General features: G+C 46.3%; 1 protein-coding gene and 1 non-coding gene across 4 annotated transcripts in view; both read left to right on the top strand.

The window, feature by feature from the left end:
- The first annotated feature begins 54 nt into the window (after positions 1-54).
- ZFP57 (ZFP57 zinc finger protein) overlaps positions 55-16,067 on the top strand; it is a 20,279-nt gene continuing 4,266 nt past the window's right edge. The window contains exons 1-5 of one of the 3 annotated variants that reach the window (XM_033417030.2): positions 55-155; positions 4,571-4,646; positions 14,123-14,625; positions 15,085-15,211; positions 15,683-15,763. In XM_033417030.2, coding sequence (XP_033272921.1) covers positions 14,281-14,625; positions 15,085-15,211; positions 15,683-15,763 — 553 coding nt within the window. In that variant the 5' untranslated portion in view covers positions 55-155; positions 4,571-4,646; positions 14,123-14,280. The other 2 variants (XM_033417029.2, XM_049715567.1) reach the window with 2 other exon arrangements.
- On the top strand, positions 7,832-7,904 carry TRNAE-CUC (transfer RNA glutamic acid (anticodon CUC)). Its single transcript has one exon. It is a non-coding gene; the product is annotated as a tRNA-Glu (tRNA).

A 16,067-nucleotide genomic window follows, 5' to 3' on the forward strand; every position in this document is an offset into this window, starting at 1 on the left:
CTAGAGCGTCGATGCGTCCCGCCTGACGATTGGCTGTGACGTCATAATTAATCGCAAACGTGGTCCCGAGAGCCTGGAGACGGGGAGGAACTTCTCTGAAGGAAAGTTTTAGCGCCTCCTTCAGCCTGGTTCTGTGACGTCGGCTAAGGAAACAGGTGATCGAAGATGTGCCTCCGGTTATTTTTCCCCTCAGGACCCAGTACTGGGGTGTTTATTTTATTGGTCTCGAATTTTAAAGGGACGCAGTCGCGGGGAGCGTTTCTCCTGAAAAATCGTACTAACCTTACTGAATACTAATTTCTTTGGACGAGAAAACTACTACTTCCTCCGTTCCTGAGTTGATATTTTTCTTTAGCTGCCGGGCAGTGGTTAGAAACAAAGCGAAACATTCTGGGAGTTACATTTCTAGCGCTCCTTGGACCTCGCGGTCTAAGCAAGGGCTCTCTGCAGAGCCCCTCCTGGCTGGCGTGCTGTGGGGGCTGTTCTGGGCCGTTGGAAGGGGTGAGTCGACTTCTTACGGTGCAGGAAGTGGAGAGGGTGAAGGCGGAGGAGGAACATCTAGTCCTTAGGCACGATAGGAAACAGGGATGAGGGATGAAGTAGGACACTTGGGAAGGGGCTCAGGACCTTGGAGGTGGCGGAGCAGAAGAGGTTGGGACTCCTTCCTCTTTAGATGCCTGCCAGATGAGGGAGGTTAGCATTAGTCAAGGGAGCAACCTTGGGTAGGATTTCAGTAAGACTTGGTCGAGTTTGGCTTTCAGTTGCGGACCCCCTTCCACCTTGTCCCCCGCCTCCCATGGACCAACTCTACTTCATCATCGTCATCCCTTAGGTGGACAGCTGACATTCCCCTGAACTTTTATAAAGCATGAGGACAAGTATTTTTTAAATCTTGCTATTTTAATTCATCTGTAACCTACCATCTAAAGTATAGAATCTGGGCTTCCCTGATGGCGCAGTGGTTAAGAATCCGCCTGCCAATGCAGGGCACACGGGTTCGAGCCCTTGTCGGGGAAGATCCCACATGCCGTGGAGCAACTAAGCCCGTGTGCCACAACTACTGAAGCCTGCATGCTTAGAGCCCGTGCTCCACAACAAGAGAAGCCACCGCAATGAGAAGCCCACACACCACATTAAAGTGTAGCCCCCCGCTCTCCGCAACTAGAGAAAGCTCGCGTGTAGCAATGAAGACCCAATGCAGCCAAAAATAAATAAATAAAGAATAGAATCTTTTTAAAAAAATAAATTTATTTATTTATTTATGGCTGAGTTGGGTCTTCGTTGCTGTGTGCGGGCTTTCTCTAGTTACAGCAAGCAGGGGCTACTCTTCGTTGTGGTGCCTTCTCTTGTTGCAGAGCACAGGCTCTAGGCGCGCCGGCTTCAGTAGTTGTGGCGCTCGGGCGTAGCTGCTCCGCGGCATGTGGGATCTTCCCAGATCAGGGATCCAATCCGTATCCCCTGCATTGGCAGGTGGATTCTTAACCACTGCACCACCAGGGAAGTCCCTAAAGTATAGAATCTTGTTGTCCTGAAGGGACAGCTTCTAAATGAATTTCCTAGTTCGCTTTCAGTCCATCCAACCCCGCTCAACCTGATAGTTGTGCTAAGCTCCTTACATATAAAGGTTTTGGAGCCATCACTATTTTCTCCTTTGAAAGAGACAAGCTGTGATCTCTCCTAGAGAGAGGCTTTGATCTACTTCTCTGTGCAATAATGGAAACACTCACAGTAGTGAGGGGATTAAAACTGAGCAAGCTACTGGAGAGTGACAAGCCTCATAATAATTTGTCCTACAAGGAGAGGTCTGTTGCTGAGCCCGTGATGGTAGGCAAGTTTTTATTCTCTCTTCTCTGTGTGTCTTTCTCCTTTGAAAATGGAAATTGAAATCAGCCGTCTTTTCTCGCCAACTTTCCCTTTAAAGTTTGACAAAATTCAGTGAAGATCCACCATGAGTTGAATACTGTCCTAATGCAGTAAAGGAACTAAGCATTATAAGGCATGGCCCTTTCCCAACAAAAGCTCACAATCTGTTCAGTTCGTATTTATTAAGCACCTATGTCAGTCTTGGAGCTGAAGTTGGGGCTGCAAAGCTGAAAACTATGGTCTCTGACCTTAAGGAGTACAAATGAATAATTAGAATGCAATGAAAGTACACTTATAGGACAAAATGTGAGAGCCCAGGATAGGCATATAAAACAAATAGGCCTGTATACTACAAAGAGGACTGGTAAATGTTTTAATAAAAAGATATAGTGTCATGGGGAATGTAAGAGAGAAAGATACTCAGATATTATGTGATGAGGATAATCACCAATCAACAAATCATTAATTTTGAGAATTTGGGATTACAGACTCTAATGTTAAGTACTGTGCTAGATACTATGTACAGAGAAATAAAAGTAAGGTGGTCATATTTTTAAAATCTCAAAATAGGTATATGTAGTCAGGCAAATAAGAATATGCCCAAGAGGTCAGTGAGATCCAGTATTTGTTATCAGATCCTTTCTGATATGATAGATAGATCATTGTATTTGTAGATTGAAAAATTATAGTTCCAACTCTTTATGAGTCTGAATTTCATCATCAAAATGTTAAAAGTGATATATGGATGCAGATAGCACAGTGGAAACCATGATTGATTTTCAAATGAGTTGTCGAAATAAAAAATGTTGTGTTCATATTCATAGCGTGGCAAAAATCACTGTTACATAGAGTAGACTGGAAAGACTTTATAGTCAGGGCTTGACCTGTGGAGATGGATACTATTTATTTTTTAATTTTTTAAATTTTTATTTTATTTTATTTTTTTGGCTGCATTAGGTCTTTGTTGCTGCACGTGGGCTTTCTCTAGTTGTGGTGAGCAGAGCGTTACTCTTTGTTGCAGTGCGCGGGCTTCTCATTGTGGTGCCCTCCTTGTTGCGGAGCACAGGCTCTAGGCACACGGGCTTCAGTAGTTGTGGCAGTGGGCTCAGTATTTGTGGCTCATGGACTCTAGAGCGCAGGCTCAGTAGTTGTGGCACATGGGCTTAGTTGCTCCGTGGCATGTGGGATCTTCCCAGGCCAGGGCTCGAACCCATGTCCCCTGCATTGGCAGGCAGATTCTTAACCACTGTGCCACCAGGGAAGCCCCAACTGCCATTTATTGAGAACTTACTGTATATCAAGCATTTTGCCAGGCTCTTTAATCTAATTCTCATTTGTTCTTTATAACTCCAAGAGGCAAATTTTGGTCTTATATCTCCATTTTGTAGATGAGGAAACTGATTTAGAGAGAGATTAAGTTACTTGCCCTGAGTCACACCCTGGGAAGTGGTGGAATTAGGATTCAAGCATAGCCCTGTAAGGCTTCAAAGCCCATGCTCTAAACCATAAATGGTGTAAATAAAGGCATAGAGATGAGATGCCAGGCATCCTCAGTGGCTTAAATATGACCTCACAGTGAGCTCAGATTAGACCAGGGATGACACACAAAAAGTTGGTAGTCTTCACTTGTGTTGCCATCAGGCTGTCCCTATAAATAAACCCAGAGTAACCACAGAGTCTCATCCCAAGCGGATCAACAGGGAATGGTTTCATAATGGATTTAGGGTGAAGGATGATTGGCAGAATAAGGCAGGCAAGCAGAGGGGTGGGCGATCAAATAAGAACAGAATTTCAGAACGAAAGATTATAGGGCAGAGATGCTGTATGTGGTGATAGAGGCAGAGAGGGCCTGGATCAAGAAACTGCACAAAGAGAATGAACTGATAACACTGAAGTCTAGAATTATCTCAGAAGACAAAGGAGGCAGTGGGACTGAGCAATCTGTCATAGATGTGCTTGGGCAAAGCTTCACCAAGGAGCCTGTCTCTTCCCTTGCCCAGTCCCTGGTACAAGATTCAGAATGGTTCATGTTGAGTCCACAGGAGAAGTATGCTTTAAGTTTATATGAAAGGATTATGGTTGGTCCTCTATATCTGAGGGTTCCCCATCTGCAGATTCAACTAACTGTGGGTGGAAAATATTTGAAAAAAAAAAAATTCCCGAAAGTTCCCAAAAGTAAAACTTGAATTTGCCACTTACTGGCAACTATTTACATAGTGTTTACATTGTACTTACGACTATTTACATTGTATTTACATAATATTTACATTGTAGTAGGTATTACAAGTAATTGAAAGATAATTTAAGGTGTACAGGAGAATGTGCCCAGGTTGTATACAAATACTGTGCCATTTTATATAAGGGACTAGGGCATGGATTTTAGTATCTGGGGTGGGGGTGGTGAGTCCCGGAACCAAGGGACCTTGCGGGGGGGGGTGTCCGTGGATACCGAGGGATGACTGTATGTGCTCTTATTTATATGATCTTATTAAAAGAGCATTCATTATTCGTTACCATAGGAATGTAGTGGTTTCCCATTGGGAAATGGCCCTGCTGTAGTCCTACCTATTACCAGGTTTTTTCTTTCTGAGGGAAATACCCTTGACCATGACCAAAACAATTGGGTTTTTTGGTTTAGTCAGTATGAGAGCAGATTTGTTCTGACATCTCCCGCATTCTAATCTACCTTTGCTTTTTTGTCTTACAGATTGTCCTGGGCTAAAGTATCTAAAGACCCTAGGATTGCTGCAGGTCAACTGTCCCCACTGGAGAAAAAAATCTTGGTAAATAAATTATCTTAACATCATACAGTTTGAAATGACTAGGAGAAGGAAAGTTAAGTTTAAAATCCTTCTGTCCAAGTGACGCTTTCCAGTAGTGTGTCCACAGTGGCAAATGTTTTCCAGTTAAATCTTTACTTGCAAAACAAAGTATTATTTTTAGAACTCCCAACCCTATGTTTTTAAAAAACTAATTACTGATTTTGGTGGTGAGAACTCCAACTTTCAGAGCTCACAAGCTCACCTAGGAATGATGGAAGTAAAATCACTATTGCTCCGAAATTAATGAAAGACCATGGTCATTTCTCGGTGTCAATAGTGAGCGTAAGCTCCTGTTTAAATATGTTCAAAGTAAAAAGATGGTCATATTATAAAATTCTGTACCTCACTTTGACAGAATCTAGGTGGCGTGCATACAACAGCAGCAAGACAACTGATGATTCAAAAATATCAGGAGGAGTATGAAACACTCAGTAGAGAGCAAGGTCTTTCTCTTGACTACAGGCTTGCCAAAGCGGAGCCTTATTATAATAAAAGAATAATGGAAATGATGAAAGAACAAGAGACAGGCAATGAAATCAAGAAGAGATTGGAGGGGAAAACAACCCAAAGCATAGAAGGACAAAAACAATATTATTTGGTACCTGAGAGAGAAGTGAAACATGTAGAAATGCACATACATCGACCTGAACAGGTCAGAGAGTTTAAGAATAAAACATTTAGACAATTACCACCATGCCCTAGTGAAATAAAATTGCCCAAAATTGTGCCAGAAGTACATGGCATCCATGACGCACAGAGGAGAAAGCAGGTAAATGAGAGGGAACAGATGCAAATTAAAGCTCACCAGGAACGCATGATTCGAGGGAGAGAACTTGTACAGCAAAAACTCAAAGAAGGAGTCTTGAGAAAAGACCAGAGCCAGCCTCCTATACGTGAGAAGCATGAGAGTGTAAAGAAAGAGATAAAAGAGTATGAAAGCGTTATTGCATATCCACTCTTCCAGCCATGCAGTAGCAGTCGGATTAAAGTGAATATTCTTATGGAAAAATCTCAGAATAGAGAAGACAGTACAATTATCAAGCCATATCAAAGAAGATTCTTAACTATACCACCCTTTATGAGAGGTCAAATAGGAAAAATAAAAGATTCAGTGATTTCATGATAAAGTCATGTCTCTTAAATTAACTTTTTTTTTTTTTTTTGCGGTACGTGGGCCTCTCACTGTTGTGGCCTCTCCTGTTGCGGAGCACAGGCTCCGGTCGCACAGGCTCAGCGGCCATGGCTTACGGGCCCAGCCGCTCTGCGGCATGTAGGATCTTACCAGACCAGGGCACGAACCCGTGTCCCCTGCATCTGCATCAGCAGGCGGACTCTCAACCACTGTGCCACCAGGGAAGCCCCCTTTTTTTTTTTTTTTTAATGCTAGTTCTCTTCTACAGGGTTCAGTGACTATTTTCCCATTTATATCTGATACAGAAGTGTCAGTTCTGGATTTTAAAACTAGCTTGGCTATTTTTAGTTGCCTTGTGTTTGTTCAAGTTGCTTATCCTTTTTGATGCTCATTCCTAATCTGTAGAGTGGGAAAATAATAGTTCATAGCATTTATAGGAGAATTTCATTTTTGTGAAGCATTAGCATATATTAGATGTTTCATAAATGCTGGGTTTCCCAGTTGGAAAGACCTGGGTTGGACAAAGATGATGAATAAGGAGTTCTAATCTGCCTCTTCCAGTCCCCCTGCCTGCAACCTCAAAGGTTATCTTGATGAGACTGCTATAGGTCACTATGTGGTCTTTTATCTTCCATTCATACCTTTATCAGGGAACTGCTAACCAGGCCATAAAAGTCTAACTGTACCATACAATTTCTCTGTATGAGAAACTTAAGCTTGAGAACCTCCTATGTACCAGGTATTGTTAGTTACTGAGATGAATAAAGAGATATCCCTGCCCTTGGCTAGTTTACAACTAGTGGCATAGATCACTCTAAAAACAGATAATAAAATAGGGTTATGATAGAGGTATGCACAGGTAGGTACAGAGGAGGGACATCTAACCTGGCCTAGGTGAGCAGGGTGAGGAGGAAGGAGGTCAGAGAATGGAGTGTAGTAATCTCTCATGTTACTTCTAGCTCCATATTTTGTCACTTTCAGTCACCCACTTAAGCAAGACCTTCCCAATGTTTGGATTCGCTCATAGGTAACCAAACTCACCTTCTCTCAAATAGATGTCCTACAAAAGTTGGGAAATTTGGGGTTCAGAATTGGTGAGTAGAGAATCAGAGAAATGGAAACTGGATGACCTAAGGAATATTATACTTAAGTTGTGATAATCCTTTGCCCACCCTTTTGTATTAACAGGACACCCTTTACCAAGGATATTGCTAGATCAGCACTGTCCCATAGACCTTTATGCGATAATATAACTGTTCTATAGGTTTGCTCTTCAATACAGTAGCCATTTCCCACATGTGGCTACTGAGCATTTGAAATGTGGCTGGTACACCTGAGGAACTGAATTTTTAATTTTACTTAATTTGAATTAATTTTAAATTGCTACATGTGGCAAGTGACTGCTGTATTGTATAGCATGGCACTAGATAAATATAACTCCTGTGTTCTAGACTTCAACCCCACAATCTGTTTTCTGTCTTTGACAATATTTGCAGGTATAATAGATCACTGCTCACTTACATTAGTATAAGTTTAGTTTCCTTTATATTTGAGATGCTCCTTAACCCCATGAAGAGATTCAAAAAGCACTGTAGACAAATTCTGTGTGGAAATGAGGTGGCTGAAGTTGCTTAAATTGGGTTCAGAAACTAGCCCTCCCTTTGCTCCTTCTGGAATTTGACCAGGACACATACGAAAATCTCATTCCTACCCACCTGATTTGCCTCATGCAGACTTTTTTGTCCTATCTGTTCTCTGGTCTTCCATCGTCATGTTGCAGCTTTAGATTTTATACCTTGCAAAGATGTGCTTCCTCAGGATGCAGAGGCAAAAGACTTAGAAATTCAAATCAATAGGGTAATGATACAGCCTTTGAGTTGAGTGGGATTGAAAAGTAACCTAATATATAACTGTTGGTAATTGTTTACCATGAAGATATTCACTGCTGGACCATCCTTTTGACCTATAAATGTACTCAAATCTCTCCCATCTAAATAAGCTACTATGTGGGAATTCCCTGATGGTCCAGTGGTTAAGACTCTGTGCTCTCACTGCTGAGGGCCCAGGTTCAATCCCTGGTCAGGGAAAAATCCCACAAACTGAGCGGTGCAGCCAAAAAAATTTGAAAAAAGAATAAATAAGCTACTATGCTATTTCTTTGCACTCCTTTAAAGCCACGTCCCTTAGAAAGTCTATACCAGCTCCCTGCATTCTAGTTTCAGTGCCCATCAATCCACCAAATCCCTTTTTACGGAGTCATCAGCAAAGAGCTCCGTGTGGCTAAATCCAATGGACAGTTAAGGGTGGAACGAAAAGGAGAAGGTGCCAACAACAGGCAGAAGACCTGATAGGCATTTGGCAGCAAGAGGGATCAACAATTCAAGTGTAAGAACGCATGACACAGAAAACAAGAGGCCAAGGAAGAGTAACAGTCCTTAGAAGTTGGAGATCAGTCAAGGGAACCAATGGAACCCATTTAAGGAACTGGAGTAGGGTACCAAAGGAATAAGATAAACAAACAGTTATAAGACTCAGGATAAAACACAAGAATAGGAATAGAAGCACTGACAAATCCAGGACGTAGAACTATTGAATTGGGTTTCACTAGGGATGGGACAAGTCTGAGTTGAACCAATAGTGGAGGGTTAAGAAAGTCCAAAATAGAAACAGAGCTTATCAGGTCACAGGGGCAGGAGACAAAGCAGATAATTACTATAACCCTCATACTGAGTCAGTTACATGAGATAAGAATTTGAACTCATTAAAGCATACCTGATATTATCTTTAAACATGGAAGTCATAGCGGCTTGAAAATTGAGCCTCAGGATATAAGGTGTACAAGGTTGGTGTGTTGTTTTAAATAGAACTGATTATAAAGTCTTTCATTGGAGTAGCACTACAAATTACAGTAAGGTTGAACAGGAGTACATTTTATCCTTCAAGGGGGATGGTAAGCAGATCAGCAAGGCCATTTAGCATAGGCAAATAAAAGGCAAACCATTGCTGTGTTTTCTGGGAGGCCAAACACATGGCACAGATTAGTTTCAAGGGGCACAATGGTATGGATGGAGAAGGCTGGGCTAGAATAGCAGCACTGTACCCTACAGTGTCAACAGTGGTGAGGCACCACTGATAGCCCTTGAGGGGGTCAAAGAGCCAATGAAGTCCATCTGCCAGGAGCACATGAGGACAATGGCCCTTGCTATGTGGCCTCCCTCATCGTAAGACAAGTCAACTTTTGGCAGTAATTGCAAGTCCAAATCAGAGACTGAGTTCTTTACTTTGTGCCCAGTCTATGATGGTGAATGTCTTGCCATGTCTAGTATGATGATCAACTCAGGCAGCAGTGGGGACTGTCTTCACAAAACATGTTTCCATCAGCAGCTTGATTCCAGTCAATTCCATCAGCAACCACGCTCTTCTTGTGGGCATTCACCTGAGTGACTCAGATGGTTAGATAAGCAGTTATGGTTTATTTCCACAGTTTGCAGCTCCAAAGACAGATGTCTCACCAGTCTAGTTTTTCAAGTGGCATACCACATAGGTAGGCAACAGCACAAGAGTCAGTAAAATTACAGGAAGGTTGATCAAAGAGGTTATTGGCGAGAGCTATGAAATGGCCTTGTGTTCTGCCCACCAAGAGGAGCAACAGCATCCATTTTTGGCTCTGCATCACTGGCAATGAGGTTGAATGGCTGCATCAGCCAGGGACAGCGCTGGGTTTCAGCCTAGCCGAACCACAGTGAACCAGGGCCAGGCATTTAGGGGAATCTTTGTGAACTGAGAGCCCCATGGAACCAGCAGCTTTGCTTCAGTTGGCAGAGTAGGGGATAAAGTTTTTCCCAGAGGGATATCTGCCACTTTTCCGTGTAAAGTAGAGATGTTGAAGCCAGGCCACATCCTTAAATATACCATTTCCAAATGAGGATTATTGGGTCCTTCTCACTTTGTTAGAAGTTGAGTCCAAGTTGACCTACCCCCAAATGTGAGCGTTAAGCTAGAGTGTCAGAAGGCCTCCATGGGTCGGGTGTTTAGTTTCGATAGGAGCCCAGTAGCAAGCTGATGCTGCTTTTCAAGATGAGTGTACCCAGTAACCATGTTAGGAAGGTGGCAGGTCCAGAACCCTAAGGGGTGCCACTGAGCACAGGCTGCCTCCATCACCATCTCCACCAGACTACTGTCTCCATCTGACCCTGTGGGAGCCTCCTCAGCCCACCCACATGAATGGTCTGTCCACAAGGGCAGATCACAGGGTCAGGTACCTTGGGAACACTAAGAGATTTAAAACCTGCATCTGCCAGCCATCCAGTACTAACCATGGATCCAAGACTCCAGTGTACAGACTTGAAAGCAGGGGGTCTGGTTTCCTGTCCCAGTACAGCCAGATGCGGGCTTTGGCAAGGCTCAACATCTCTGAGCCTGTTTCCTCATCTGTGAAGGCAGAATAACAAATTCCTACCTCACAAGATGTTTGTGGGGATTTAATGGAGGCTATGTTTACAAGGTTTTTTTTTTGTAAATTGCAAAACCCCGTGCCAATGTGAAATATAAAATATGATCATAGGGGCTTCCCTGGTGGCACAGTGGTTGAGAGTCTTCCTGCCGATGCAGGGGACACGGGTTCGTGCCCCGGTCCGGGAAGATCCCACATGCCGCGGAGCAGCTGGGCCCGTGAGCCATGGCCGTTGAGCCTGCGGGTCCGGAGCCTGTGCTCCGCAACGGGAGAGGCCACAACAGAGAGAGGCCCGCGTACCGCAAAAAAAAAAAAAAACAGTATGATCATGATACAAAATGGTATATGGTAAATGCTAATTAAGTGGAAAGGAAATAAATGTGATTTCCGTTGAGCTGATTTAAAAAAAAAAAAAAGGCATTACTGATAAAGGTCAAACTGGGTTTGGGTAAGTGGCCAAGGTAAGTAGAACTTGACCTGAACATATCCTCTCTGCTCCCCTACCTCTGTCTGCTGTCACCATTTAAGTCGCAGTGGTTTGCCTTCACTTTTCTTTCTTTCCCTCTTTTTAAAATTAATTTATTTTATTTTATTTATTTATGGCTGCATTGGGTCTTCCTTACTGCTTACAAGCTTTCTCTAGTTGCAGCAAGCAGGGGCTTCTCTTCCTTGTGGTGCCTTCTCTTGTTGCAGAGCACGGGCTCTAGGCGCGCGGGCTTCAATAGTTGTGGCGCACAGGCTCAGTAGCTGTGGCTCACGGGCTCAGTAGTTGTGGCTTGTGGGCTCTAGAGCACAGGCTCAATAGTTGTGGCTCGCAGGCTCTAGAGCGCAGGCTCAGTAGTCGTGGCCCCCGGGCTTAGTTGTTCCATGGCATGTGGGATCTTCCTGGACCACAGCTCGAACCCCTGTGCCCTGCATTGGCAGGCGGATTCTTAACCACTGTGCCACCAGTGCAGTCCTGCCTTTGCTTTTTTTTTTTGCGGTACGCGGGTCTCTCACCGTTGTGGCCTCTCCCGTTGTGGAGCACAGGCTCCGGACGCGCAGGCTCAGCGGCCATGGCTCACGGGCCCAGCCGCTCCGCGGCACTTGGGATCTTCCCGGACCGGGGCACGAACCCGCGACCCCTGCATCGGCAGGCGGACTCTCAACCACTGCGCCACCAGAAACCCCTGCTTTGCTTTTTTAAGGTGCTTTGTGCCTCCAAGTCTCTTTCTGGGAGCGCGTAAAGGTCTCATTTTTCTCCTTTGGGCTCTAGGTGATGGTGGTTGGTGATTATGTGTTTTAATCAGAGGTAATTTAATCCTTTTTACCCCCCAAGACTAAATTAAGACTGGGAATGAGATCCGAGCGCTAGGTGGGACCAGCGGCTGCAATTGGTAGGAGGAATGGGCTAGTGGGGCGGGGCGAGTCCTCTTCCTTTTAAGCTTCCTAGACTGTGAACTCTTGACCTTGGCGGGCCCACAAGCTTAACCCGACAGGGTGCACGGTGGCCTTGCGGAAACCGGCGAGGAGAGCGAGGCCGGTGCCAGGCACTGGTGGGGCCGGGACGGGGTCTTGGGCAGCCGGTAAACGTGCGCTGGAGTGGAGCGGGCTCGCCGCTGGCCCCTCGGAAACCCTACGTCTCAAAGTCCCGGTCCTCGGCAGCGGCGGGTGAGTAGGACAGAGGGTAGTTGAGCTCGCGGTGGTGGAAGTTAGTGAAGGGTCTTTGTGCCGCAACCTTCCGCCCCTGACCTCGGCAGGCGAGGGGAGCATCGCGCCCCGCATCTTGGGGGAGCTTCCAACCCCTGGGGCCCATGGGGAAACCTGGGTTAGGGTATGGCCCAGGGCGCCGACCACTCCGGCCGCGTGGGGGACTCGGCGAAGAGGACGGGCTCCTGGCACGTGCTGAAAAAGTCGGGATCCCAGCAACGAAGTTTCGGGGCAGACAGGCATCGGGCAGTGCCGTCCGTCAACGGGACCAGTTCAGCGCACAGAAACCCCAACCAGTGGGTATTAACGAGCGTGCCACGCAGTGGTGAGCGAAACTCTCCGTCCCTGCCCGCGGGAGGCCCCGAGACCGGAGTGTGGGGCTGGGCGCGCAGTGACAGGAGGTACGCCCTGTGGGCTCGCGATCTGGTCCGGCAGAGCTGGGCAGGAGCTGCAAAGGGTCCTTGAGGACAGAACAGAGACCCGAAGACCGGGTGAGAAGGGCTAATGCCTGAGGGTCTTTTTGCTTGGCCGAAAGGCAGAAAACAATAGTGGCTGGAACACCACGGTGGGGAGAGGCGAGGGCGGACCCCACGAAGCCTGGCAGGTGTGGTGGGGATTTCGGTCGTTCTCAGAATTGCTGTGGGAAACCATGGACGGGTTTGGGGTTAGAGAGAGATTGGGTGGACTCAGAGAACTGGAAAATGGCGACACATTCCCTCGAGGAATTTACATTCTGGAAGGGCAGGGACGGGCCGGGAACAGATAAACCGGTCTGCGCCGAAAGTCTGTTGAGTTATATCCAGCCTCTTTCCATCGTGGCCCAGCCGGCTTGAGCTCTGGGGCGTGTGGATGTAGAAAGTACTATCGAGATAAAAGTGCCAGAGGCAGGCAGCAGCTGCCAGAAATTTCAGTCTCCATAGTCATGCTCCCTTCCCAAACCAGAGAACCAGCTTAGAATCTGGACCGAGGGCCTCAGGCTACCACCTGCAGCAAATGCTTTTTGAGAATGACTGACAGGGGTGGGTCTTTCCTGCGGGAGAACGGGAAAGCCAGGACCTTGAGGATACTATTACTGAGACTGTTTTGAAGTGTTACTTTCATTGTGTTTGGCTGGAGAGTAGGAGAATAATCCAGACCTGCCCCTCTCACGCGATGATTGTGGATGGTCTTGAAAGAAAGGAAGGGAGGGAGGGAAGGAGGGACTCAACTTCACCTCCCAGGAATGCACCTTTCCTGTCAGCTTTCTTTTTAGCTATCCCACTAACTCCCTTGTTGAATGCCCTTTTCCTTGCTGGCATTTTCAATTCTACCACCTTTCAAAGAAGTGAAAGGAAGAAAGTCAACAGGTTTTTATGTCTTCATTCTTTTCATTCCATCTGGAGGGAGGAGAAGCGGGGTGAGTGGCTGTCAGTAGGAGGAGGTGGGAGTTCAGCCACGTGTGGGCAGAGCAGGAACTTCCTGGGCTGGGCAGGCAGCCCAGCGCCGGGCTCCTTGGGAGCCCTGCAGAAGCATTTGCTGTTGGGTCGTTACCATTATCATTCTTTTTTTTTTTTTGGCCATGCCTCAAGGCATGTGGGATCTTAGTTCCTGGACCAGGGATCAAACCTATGCCCCCTGCAGTGAGAGCTAAGACTCTTAACCACTGGACCACCAGGGAAGTTCCTCCATTATCATTCTTTACAAGTATCTGTACGTATTAAAAATCCACAGAATCGTATATTTTTGGGTCCTGGATGGGATCTTAGAGAGTCTCCTTTAATCTTACTTTCCAATAAAACCAGCTCAGAATGAAGAAACTTGTACAAGGTGGTTTGTGACAGATCCAGGGCTGGTTACCTCAGGCACATGCTTTCTTTCCAGAATACCGTGATGTTGCTCTAGAGAGGGCTTTGGGACAGTGGAAATCACGTCCTCAGTGGTAGAGTCAAGGCTTTGAACACAAACTCTGCTGTGGACCGGGAGTATGCTTGAGCACATTACTTAGCATCTCTACTTTAGGTTCCTTAAAATGGGGTCATTAATTGTTACCTCATAGGGCAGTGCTGAGGGGTTTTAGGTACAAAGCAGGAGTTCAGTAACTCTTGGTGTTCCCTGACCAAATTAGGAAACTGCTGTTCCTCACTCACTCCCCCTCTTGCTGATACGATTTCTCTCTGACCTCAGGTTCCTAGAGGTGGGCACCAGCCAGCGGCTAGAAACAGGTGAAGCAGAAGGCAGACGACGCCTTCCAAGCCCCAAGCTGGCATTACTGAACAGCGGCTGCTGAGCCGAGGGTGACCAGGTTCCTGAACTCTGTGGCCTAGGCTTGGAGAGAATCAAAGATGTTCTCAGCTGTGAAAGAGGAGAATTTGGACAGCAGGACAAAAAAGGAAGACAGCCCCCTGGAGCAGATACCTTTGCCACTGGAGGCCACATCAAACCCTGGGGCCTTTTCAAAGTCTCCCCCTCTGCTCAGTCACTGGGAGGTAGATAGCCCCAGGAAGGAGCCCAGTCAGCCTTGGGGGCCAGACCAGGAGTGGATAAAGCTAGAAAGAGACATCAGGGAAGAGGTGGTGTTTGACCTGCTGAAGCCAACTGAACCTGTACAGAAGCTGCTCCCTCAGGTGGATGAGGAGGCCCTGCAGGAAGCCGTGAAGGGAGAATGCTGGTGGAAGGCATGGGTGAAGGTGAGGAGACCAAGTGAGAGACAGAGGGAGGGGCTGGGTCCTGGACTCCAGGAGCTCTTTCATCCATTATCCTGTCTACAGAACAAATGGAATCTCAAGAGTGTTCCAAGATAAACAGCACTCAGGAGAAGGGGTTTCAAGGACTTTTTTTCAGACTCCACACCACCCTGGCATCCTTCAAGGAGTCCTTGCTGAAATTCATCAGAGTGGCAGCCTTTTTCCTTTGCGTTCTTCCTACTTGTATTCAGTATATACCCCTCCTTTCTCTCCCCACATTGTTCTTCCCTCCTCTCCATCCTTCCTTTCCTGTCTGTACATTAAAATTGCTGGCTCTGTACTTGTCTTTTCCTATTTCTCCCTTCCTTCCATGTTTTTCTTTTTCTGTTAGTTGTCTGAATCTTGAGACAGGATGTCTGTCTGTCTATATACAGACTCTCTGAATCTCTCCTGTTCTTCCAGAAGCCAGTCACCTCTGAGGATGTGGCAGTGAATTTCAACCAGGAAGAGTGGGAATGTCTAGATGCCAGTCAGAGGGTCCTCTACCAGGACGTTATGTCAGAGACCTTCAGAAACCTGATGTCTGTGGGTAAGAGGCTGGGGTTCCTCACAAGCCCTCTGTCCCAGGCCTCTGGGACATCTTGTTTCCCTGGGCAGGTAGATCAGCTCACAATTAGCTTCACTGGTCCTTGGTTCTATACGTTCCAGGTATGCAAGATCTGGGTTACTAGGCTCAGGGTGAAAGAAGAAATGAAAGCTTGCATGAAGGCAAAGATAAGGCTTGTGACATGACAATAATGTTCTCAAAGTATGCAAATCTGCTTATTCATCCAACTAGTATTTACTGAGTCACTCCTATTATATACCAGGCACTTTGTTAAGAGCTGGCCTTTTGCGTGTCTCCTCCCTGCACCTAAGTGTCCCAGATTATGGCTCTTAAACCAAAGATAACGGAAGAAGGTAGCCTGTTATCCCCATCAGGTGTGAAGGGGCTGAGCCTGGGACTCCAACTCTTCCTCTCCTTCCCACTCCCCAGTCAGAATCTTTCTGTCTAATCCAGACCTGATCGCCAAGTTTGAACAAGAAGAGAAACAGTGGAGAGCAGGTCTCCGTCCCCCAAACGGAGAAGGCCTTCATTCAGGTAAGAATTGCAAAGGAGAGAGGAGGGTGAAAAGGACCCAGGACATGCCTTGGGAGGATAGAAATGACTAAGAGGATCGGGGTCTGCATACCCGCCCCGAGCCTGCATCCTTCCTGCCTGGTCAGACGTGGAGCTGGAAGAAACCTTGACATCATCTGCTCAAGTGCCCTGGCTTCAAGAAGAGTATCTAAAGCATTCAGGACAAATGAATATCTTCAGTTTCTAGAGATGGAGAGATTCCATGTCAGTTGCTTATGTCAGTGATACCGCCTTGATTAAAAAGTCCTTTCTGGGACTTCCCTGG

Source organism: Orcinus orca, chromosome 10 (assembly GCF_937001465.1).
Source record: "Orcinus orca chromosome 10, mOrcOrc1.1, whole genome shotgun sequence".
NCBI lineage: Eukaryota > Metazoa > Chordata > Mammalia > Artiodactyla > Delphinidae > Orcinus > Orcinus orca.